Source organism: Humulus lupulus, chromosome 2 (assembly GCF_963169125.1).
Source record: "Humulus lupulus chromosome 2, drHumLupu1.1, whole genome shotgun sequence".
Lineage (NCBI taxonomy): Eukaryota > Viridiplantae > Streptophyta > Magnoliopsida > Rosales > Cannabaceae > Humulus > Humulus lupulus.
In genome coordinates this window covers 119,921,993-119,932,207 of record NC_084794.1, presented here as the reverse complement: position 1 = coordinate 119,932,207, position 10,215 = coordinate 119,921,993, and the positions used below count along the sequence as shown (strand labels likewise).

At 31.5% G+C, this 10,215-nt stretch overlaps 1 protein-coding gene across 1 annotated transcript; it reads left to right on the top strand.

The window, feature by feature from the left end:
* The first annotated feature begins 7,534 nt into the window (after window positions 1-7,534).
* On the top strand, window positions 7,535-8,764 carry LOC133818421 (uncharacterized). The gene has a single exon (XM_062251279.1). It carries the CDS (start codon window positions 7,710-7,712, stop codon window positions 8,121-8,123), a length of 414 nt encoding a protein of 137 aa, XP_062107263.1. The 5' UTR covers window positions 7,535-7,709; the 3' UTR covers window positions 8,124-8,764.
* Window positions 8,765-10,215: the final 1,451 nt, after the last annotated feature.

Below are 10,215 nucleotides of genomic sequence, written 5' to 3'. Positions count from 1 at the left end.
ATCAACCACAGAGATAGGTCAATCCATGGCCCAAACGCTAGTTCGATATGCATATGGAAGTCACCCCACGTGTCGTGAACCAGCTACCAACGTCTATGATGAAACCATATCTATGTCGCACTCTCCGTCACTCAGGTGTGTTGCCCCTATCAAAGACTTCTGTCATGTAATGCGTCCATTGCCAAATGACACGCCGATGCCGTTGACTGTACTCGAAGCGTCGAGGATTCTCATCGTTAAAGAGTCTATATTAATCGATCCTAGGTGTAGGGATTATGGATAGTTTCTCTATCATAGGGTCACCTATCTAAGGTATATCGGCCATAACCTACAATTTATAGAATTGAGGTGAATAAAAGAAAGCAAAGGAAACATATATGAAAAGACAGTACTTACATTGAGTGTCGGTCTATCTTTGCAAAATGTACATGTGGGTTGTCTACAGAACCGACTCAACTCGAGCTCTGATATCAACTGTAACGTCCCAGATTTATAAGAATCGATAATGCGGAAATATAAATGTTTTCATTTTACGACATGTCTCAAAATCCTGTATAAAAAACTTTTTAAAGTCGTATGACCATACTTAATATTTAATACAAACATAGTTTATGAAAAGTAAATTGAGCCTTGTTTATAAAAACAAAACAACATTTCAAAAAAAAAATACAACTTCCCAAAAGGTCGGTCCATATTTACATCCACAAAATAGACTCAAATGCTCACTGCTTTACTTTTCCCTTGTTCTTACCAACAACAGGGAACAACTAGGTAAGCGAAAATGCTTAGTAAGTTCAACTTTAAAACAAAAATTATGTAAAGAAGACTGGTGATCACTAACCGAGTCACTGACAACTAATAAAAATAGTCCGGACCCTAAGCAATCAATTTCAAGAATGCAAAAGAGTCTTGGAAAACATATGGTTATGCCTGATAACCAATGGAAAGCTATTTTAGATAAACAAATAAATCCTTGCACTCAAAAAATCCCAAATCAAACAGATATAGTATATCACAATATAATTCAAGAACAACGCTAAATTTTTTTCGACAATTCAGGCGTACCACACCCTTTAACATATTTTCTAATCCATAGGGCTGAACTGAGTCTTAACACTAAGATCTAGCCAATAAATATCCACATCAAGGGTAACTATCGAGTTACCTAAGACATCGCTACTTATCCAAAAGTAAATCCCTCACAAGGGTAACCATCAAGTTACCTAGAGAATTGCTACTATTCAAGAGTGTAATCGAAGTTACACGGGTTTACATAGACTTCTTTGTTAATCGGTGGTGCGGGAAAGCAGTTGCCCCTAGGGTGTTCAACCTCACTCAAACTTGGCAACCCCTAGTATCTCTAGGCACTCTCACTGAATGGCCAATATTCATTACTGCTATCTGGGAATAACTTATCAGAGCAATTGCTTGGGTTCTAACCGTTCAATGATTAAGTAAGCATGATGGCCCCTAGGTCCCATTCATCTTGGCACCCCCAGGTTTAAACCAACAATCATCACTTATTGGTCACTCGTCGTGGTAAAGAACCAGACATAATAAAATCAACAAGCAGTGTGACGGGAATCAACCGTCTAGGATATGATGGATATCTATTGGTCATATTGTCTAAATCAACACCTACTAGACTAACGTCTCTATGAAGACTTTCTACAGCAGTGTATACATGTGCATGTGTCTCTATACTAACATACATTACACTAGTCGTTCCATGTTGTAGCCACACAATAGAAGTTGACTTACTTGGAGTCCTTAACTCTTAGCATGATTTCACCCTCCAACGTACAGTCCAGTTATGCTTAGCCAATACTGTAATTATCCATACAATATACTCGGATTAATTATGGCACTCATAATTCATTATTATTATTTTGGGCAGTTTGGTCATTTTCAAAATCATTTGTAAGGATTAAAAATCCTTATTTGGTTTTAAACACATTTAAGAAATTTATACACAACAATTTGAGACTAAACCCTAAGTCTCGGGGAGACCTATCCTATGGTCTTGATACCTAGACTCGGGTATCGCAATAGTATTTCCCATAATCTGCTAAAAATCTTATTCTATTAACCTATACTTTAAACAAGTAAGTTAAATATATAAAAGATTTTAGTTGGTATTATATCTAGAAAATACTAACTAACTTCTTTAATAATTTTTCAAGAAAATAATCTCTTAATTTTCCTTTTATTTTTCTTAAGATTTTAATCTCTAAAAATCGTTCTAAGAAAATAGCATAATTTTAACATAATTAGGAAAAACCGTTAATAATTGCTTATCTTGACTAGTTAATTCTCTAAAGTCAATTAATCAAGTTTACTTACTAAAATAATTTACTTAATTATTTTATCGAAATATAGGATTTTAAACCCTATTTTAATTTATTAATAAATTAAATATTTTATTTTTAGAAAGAATAAAAATAATTCTCACTAAGTGTGAAAACCTCTTTTTTCACATTTTTAACTACATACTTTGTTATGACATAACTTGAAATTTACTTACCCAATTGTTACCAAAGTTTTCCAACTCAATATTTGGTAAGCTATTTAGGTCTATGTAAAATCTTAGGTGAAAATGAGCATTTTTGATTGGTGAAAATATTTTTCAAACATTGAAGTAAAAATGACCTTATTTTCAAGTCCTTATTTTCTTCAAAGTTTGGCACTTAATAACTGTAAAACCGTTAATTATTTTGTTACCAAATTTTACAGAGGCATACTAGGGAATGCCAGAACAGCTCCATCAGATTTTAGCCAAAACTGGGTTCGTTTGCCCTATACAGTGGCTATCAAAATGTGGTCCCGAAATTAAGAATACGTACCTAAACTTTGAAATAGCATAACTCACTCATTTCTAAACATTTTTTAGTGTTTCAAAAGCTCAAATTCATTTACTCCATCTCGACAACATCATAGTACAATTTATCTCTAATAAATATGTTATATAAATGGTGGTTTACCCCTTGGAAGTCAAGGCTCACAACCTTTATTTTTTCTTTCGGTTTTAGGGTTTTCAACAAAACCCTGAGGGATTTTGGGTCCCTATTTTCATAATCAACATACAAGCATCATAAAGATTATCAACCAACTACCATAGTCTTATAATATCACCAATACGAAATTTTAAGCATTGAATACACAAAATAATGCTTAAAAATAAAAACCATACAAAAACAACCATTAAAAGTAAACTTTTTACCTCTTGTTGTTATTCCTTTAGGTGTTGATGTTTCTACTAGCTTTAGATCCTTCAAAACTCTTTCAACACTTTAAACCAACTCCCCCAAATATATATATATATAGTTGGTTATTGAAAGATCTATGGTTAAAAACTTTACAAAAGTCAAGTTTTTGAAAATTTTACCTTAGGGAAACTTTTCCAAGATCAAGGCTTAAGCTTCCAAGGTTTCTTAGGGTTTTTGGTAGTTGAAAATGATGAGAAAACATGTGAGAATTTTTTTGAACAAGATGAGAGTGTGAGGAGACAAGAGGGGATCGGTTTTGGGGAGGTTGGAAGAGCTTAGACAACTCTAAAAAATATCTAAAACACTTAAGTGTTTTTACTTTATGTCACTTTGTGTCATTAACATTACTTTGATGTGATTAAAACTTAAATCACTTTTCTATAACATTTTTCACTCTTATAAAGTTTTTTGTTAAAAAAAATTAACACATAATAATTAAATTAAATGTATCTCACATTTAATTTAATTAATCACACAATTCAATTTAATCTATAGTCCATTTATGGAATAAAATTCCACAATTAGGCAAAAATTTAAGCATTTAACACAAAATGTCCTAAAATTTCAATTTCCTCATAGGTTTTTTTATTTTTGACCAAACTTTAATTTTTATGAATGTTTTCATGCCCAAAATATATTTGCCATAGTTTATCATTTTATTTTCCGAGATTTTTACCCGATAATGGTTTTTGTGTCTTTCCAAGACTGAAAGTCTTATTTGTACTTTTAATCTCACAATTCAAAATTTGGCTAGCAATAACTCATCGAAATAAATTCCAAACAAATATAATATTATTTAAAATAATATTTTTAACTCGGGAAAAACAATCTCGACCCGAGACGTTTAAAGGTACCCGAAACGCAGGGTGTTACAGTTAGATTCTTCCATGATATGCTATCTCATATTATAGAGTATTAGAATGTTGGGGGAGAGTAAGATAACATCTCCTCAAAAAATAGAATCTACACAAAAAATAGATTGACAGAGACTTAAAATAGATTGAGAAAGAACTTGCAAATCCAAGTAGATCAAATGGTGTTCTTCAACTTTGATGAAGCTTCAAAAACCCTAGGCAAAACAACCACTTTGAGCAAATCCTTTGAGAAAATCAAAAACACAAAACCAAGACTTATACACATTGCAAAACACTGTCCTAATACTCTATTTCCTAGCCACCATAGATGCTTGAGGCCTTCTCTTGAGGAAATGAGGATTGAGATTGAACAAGTCTTCAACTCTCAAAGTCAAGCGCTTTCTTTGGAAGTTCTTGGAGAGAAACTAGAGATTCTTGGAGCTAGAGAGAGAGAGAGAGAGAGAGAGAGAGATTGGAGAGAGTGATCAAGTCTTCCAAATTACCATTTTGACCCTTATATAGAGTATGCATCGTCATTAGATTTAACCAATAGGATTAGACTTGAAAAACACGTCATTATGAGCAATTTACGTAATTTCACGTACTGTAGTGGGCGATGCGTTGCCTGCAAGCAGGCGATGGCTCTCTACTTGAGTGGCGACGTATCTCACCCTCTCTGATTTTGGACACTTCCAAATGTCCTAAAAATGCTCTAAATGCTACCAAACTTTTTGGGAACCATTAGATACTCTCTTGTATCACTTTGGACCCAAAATTACATTTTATAAGTGCCTACAATCTAAGCTCAAATTTTACATCTTCACTATGTGAATTTTACCAAGTGTTTATACATGGCTTGTATTTTAACATTTATCATTTGTATTTAACCAATCATAACACTCTTCAATGTGATCATTTTGATATGTGTGAAGCATATGTGTTTTTACAGCGCCAGAGAAGATAATCAGAATTAAAAGTAACATTTTAGTTTCTTTTATATTTGGTTAACAAAAAAGTTTTTTTTTTGTGTGCTTTGTTTATTAAAAAATGTATCTTTGATAATTGTAATAAGTAATTTTTGTGTTGTATTTAAAAAGTAACTATGTAGTTACTTTTGAATTTGGTTAAATAAAAATTCATAATAAAAAACCAAAATGTATATTTTTTTATTATAATATGAAAGTAACTTATAAGTTTATTTTTTTGCTTGATTAATAAAAGAAATACTATTATTTACATGTAAATTATATTAGTGACTAAAAATTGAATAAAAAAAGTTACTACATAGTATTTTTTTAGTTGGCTAAACAAGAAAATTTAATTTGAATTTTAAATATAATAAAATCTTCCTTGTAGATTTTAGTTTATTTCACAAAAAGATTTATTTTTATTGCATACTATTCTTCCCGAACTATGCTATAAAAAGACACACAAGTAAATAAATATTCATGTGGATTTTTCATTATATACATCTCAAATCAACCAAAAAAAAAAATTCTTCTATTTTATGTTTTTTAATTTAAATTTGACCTAGAATTTGGCTAGATGTTTTGTCTTCTTAAGTTTTTGTTTTAACTAAATTTAGATCTTAATGTAAACGTAGGCAAAGTCAGAAAACAACATTATGGTAAAGGTAACTATATTAATTCATCATTCAAAATTAAATTCCAAAATTATGGAAAATTATGGTAAAGCTGACTTATGGAAAATTTTGAGTCCATCTTATTTTTCTCGCCTAAACATTCATATATATTTTTTTTAATTATTAGTCAATTGGACATAATTCATTACAAAAAGATAACACTCATAAATCAAACACACCTATTTAACAAAATCATTCTATGTGAATAAAGATATAGTAGAAATCTTGGCAGAAAATTCTAGAACATTGGAAAAGTTACATAAAAAAATGCTATACTAAAAAATTGAAGCCAAATTCATTTAGCCAAAATAAATATATCATTTTTATTTCGTGATTTTAATATTAAATTTGAGCTTAATTTAGATTTGACAACATGTTTTTCTCTTTTTAAGTTTTTCTTTTACTAAATTTAAAATAAATAAAAAGAGAGGCAAAAACATAAAATAAAACTTTGTTTATCAAAAAGATACAATGAAACTTTGTTTATAAAAAAAAAACATAAAATAAAGTTAGGCTAGACATATGTTCATCATTAAAAGATACATTATAAATTCTTAAAAAAATATCATAAAGACTAATTAAAAATATGTAATTGGAGTTGAAATGACTTGGATTCCTTTCTCATTTTCTTCATTTAATTTTTCATTACTAGGCGGTTCTTACTTTTAAGAGAATAGGATAGAAAAGAAATTCCCTTGTAGGCGACTAGAATATACCTTTAAGCAAAACGAGTAAAAGAAAGAATTGGATTCGGTATTTAGTTAGGTCGGTGGATGCCTCAAGATTTGGAATGTATCAGAAGTTTGACTTTTGATAGAGAAATTATAGAAAATTGCTGAAAATAAAGCTATTAAGAAGTTAATGTCTTTATTTTTTAAATTGTCGATAAATGATAATTTTATATTGTTGATTACTTAAATTGTTCTTTTTTATAATTTATTTATTTATTTAGGATTGTATGACTTTAATATAGTAGTATATGTATATTAGTTTTGTTTAATTAGTTTTTATTTTAAAGTTATATTGATTTTTTAAGTTTTTTATAGGTTGTTGGTATATTATTTTTCAATTAGTGTATATATTTTTTGTGGTATGGTATATAATTTTTTTTTGTGATATTTAATTTTTATTTTATTATACATAGTGGTAGTATATAATTTTGTATCATGGTATATACATTTTAATGGTAGTATATAACTTTGTTAGTATAGTATATACATTTTCTAGTAATAATTTTGTAAGTTTTGATATTATATTATTTTTTAATTCAGTATATATATTTTATGGTATGGTATATTATTCAACAACCCATAAAAAATAAAAAAAAATCAAAATAACTTTAAAATAAAAACTAATTAAACAAAACTAATATACATATACCATAATATTAAAATATTTAGAATAAAATAGTAATTTGTTAAAGGGTGTATTTAGTAATATATAATATTAAATAGATGATTAGGCTATTTTACTACAAAATTAAAAATATAGACATTTATTTACTTTCGTAAGATATTAAGATTGATTTTCAACATGCCAGCCCATTTTGATACCCACTTTATAATGTAACATAACTCCCATATCACGCTATTAGCCCATTGAATTCATCGAGACCGAAACCAAAAATTACCCACTGACTTACTGAAAGCCCGTTACGGTATTGTAAGTCAAACCATCAAATTTGGTCAACTCTTCTAGGACCGCAAGCTTTAGCAAACAAAAACAACCGGCTCTCTATACGTGTAAAACATTATTTTATTATAATATGCAATAACTTGTGGTTGAGGGTACTAATTAGTGCCTCTAAACGCGCATATATACATATGTATATATAGTAGTGCCTCTAAACTCTGTTTTCATCCTAAAACCAAAACAAACACTAGTTTCCTTTCCTGCTTCACTTTTAGTTCTTAATTGGTACAATACATCAACCGCAATAACAGAAAAATGAGTGTAGAAGTATTGGATGCCACCACCATTGTCAACTTTGTGGAAGATGAAGAAGCATTCCACATGTTCATCTGTGATCGTTTTGCTGACCTTGATACCAACCATGATGGTATTCTTTCCTATGCTGAGATGTTAAAGGAGCTCAAGTCTTTAAGGGTGTTCGAAACTCATTACGGCATTGACGTCAAACCCGAGCCAGGTGAGCTTGCTCAGGTTTACAACTCGCTGTTTGAGCTGTTTGATCACGACTCAAGCGGCACAATCGAACTGGAAGAGTTTGAGGCAGAGACCAAGAGAATGATGCTGGCCATGGCTAACGGGATGGGATTCTTGCCTGTTCAGATGGTGTTGGAAGAAGACAGCTTCCTCAAGAAAGCTGTTGAACGTGAGACCAGTAAAGTGGTTGCTTAATCTTAACTTTAAGCATGTTTGCAATCAGCCTGATACATTAACTATAATTGAGTTTGTTCGAGAGTTTATATGTTACTAATTTTTTGTGTTCCTGTCTGTTGCTTTTCTTTTCTTTTCTTTTTCCTTTTTCTTTCTTTTTCGGGTGTAATTTGAATAAGCGATTACAGGTACGGCTACTGATGATTTTCATTGAAAAAGTTAATACAAAAGTACAGAGTTATTCTATCTACAAACAGAAATCTTTATGGCTAAGCCTTAAGCTACAAAACAATGTATGGCTACAAAAGCAAAGACATTTCTGGAGCTGGGATGAAGGAAAGGATGCTTTCTCCAAAAAGCTCAAACACTTTTACCAGGAGAGACCCAGAGTCTAAGTCATCCTTCAAGACCTGCGCAAGCATGGCTGATGTTTTGAGATGTCGCCCATAACAATCTCAATAGACACCTGTACTGAGGATGACAATGGACCTGCATTGGAACCTCCTGAATTAGCAATGGCAACTGTTTCACCCTGCAGGTGAGATGGTGAACAAATGCGGCCATCACTAGCCATTTTCTTAAGCGGCGGCTGCTCCACATCGTCCATGACTGCCTTGAGATTATCTTGAACATCAAATAAAATCACCAGTTTTGAGAAACAATTTTACCAGTGTGCTTGGTCATATTTGGAAATTATAATTGAACTAAAAATTTTTAGAGGAAAAAGCATAAAAGAATTGAAATTCTGTTTTTAGTAATTACCAATCTAATTAAATCATCTGAATTAATTAAGGTGCATAATAGTAATTAAATGTTGAAATAGATTTCAGTTCTGTTGGGACAGAATAAGAACTTGTCACGACAGAAACTGAACACAATAAAAAGACAGTGCAAAAATAATAAAGAACCCAACGGATTTTTACAAGGTTCAAAACCCTTTCAGATAACCTACTCCTTGAGACCACGCCTAGAGAATAAGACCAATTAATAAAGAATCACAAGTACAAAATATTGACTTAAACAAAACAAGACTCCCTCTTGAGATTTGTTGCAACTTTGTTGTACTTCTCTTCACTAATTTGATTCTGAGTGAAACACTCATCCACTTGAACTCCTTACAATGGCCAGGGAGTGCTTGCATTCTCCCGAAGCAAGGCTTGTAAAAATATTCTCCCGAAGAAGATAAGAATTGTGTTCAAATTACAACATGTATTCACTAATGAATGTGGTTCAGACTCACTACAAAACTAAATACTCATTTTACTACAAGATCACGTGAATACAATGATCTTGAATACAAACTATGAACTCTCATAAATATTACAATTCACTCACAAACTATGTTCACTTTTTCTCAAGGTCCTAGAAACCTATAAAGATCATTTCGTGCTTAGAAAGGCTGAGAAATGATCTCCTAATAAAAGAAAGAATATTTGAAGATATTCTTGATTAATGAATATTTTCCATTTTTAGATGATTCTGATCCGACAGATACTGTAACTCCCTGGATAACCAAGACCGTTACACCGTGTATTTTAAAATAGTGCATGACTTGCTAATTAAGTCGTTTGAACAATAATGTGTTCCTAAGGTCAACTATCGAATCAGGGTTAAAAGATTTTGATCATAAACGATTAATTTTCATTAAAATAGATGTTTGGTACATGGGATCCCAAAAACAGGGTTTAGGTGACTATTTACAATCCTCAAAAGTTTAACACAAACAACAACCACTCTAATGACAAAATACAAGTTTTAGGCCTCCGTCCCTATACTGTCCCTCAGCCGTGGCGGTAGAGCAGCTGACTATATACACTCCGCCCCCAGAGCTCTCAAACTCATGGTTGGTCCAGCTTCCCTTTGCCTTTACTTGCGCCACGTATCACCCATGAGCCAAGGACCAGCAAGAAAATCATAAACAACAAACACATAAAGAGTAGTAGCATTCAATCAATCTTAAAAAAATCATTCAGAAACTCAACAGATTATAAGCATCAAGCTAGTAATAGTAAACATGTACTATCAAGGACATATGTTAACCAGTAATACAAATGCTTAGGTCAGCACCCTTAGGCTGTGCCCTTCATTTACTAAGCTGACCCCGACTCTCTTA

Coding starts and splice junctions, on each gene's coding strand:
- LOC133818421 (XM_062251279.1), top strand. CDS start 7,710: ATGAGTGTAGAAGTATTGGATGCCACCACCATTGTCAACTTTGTGGAA.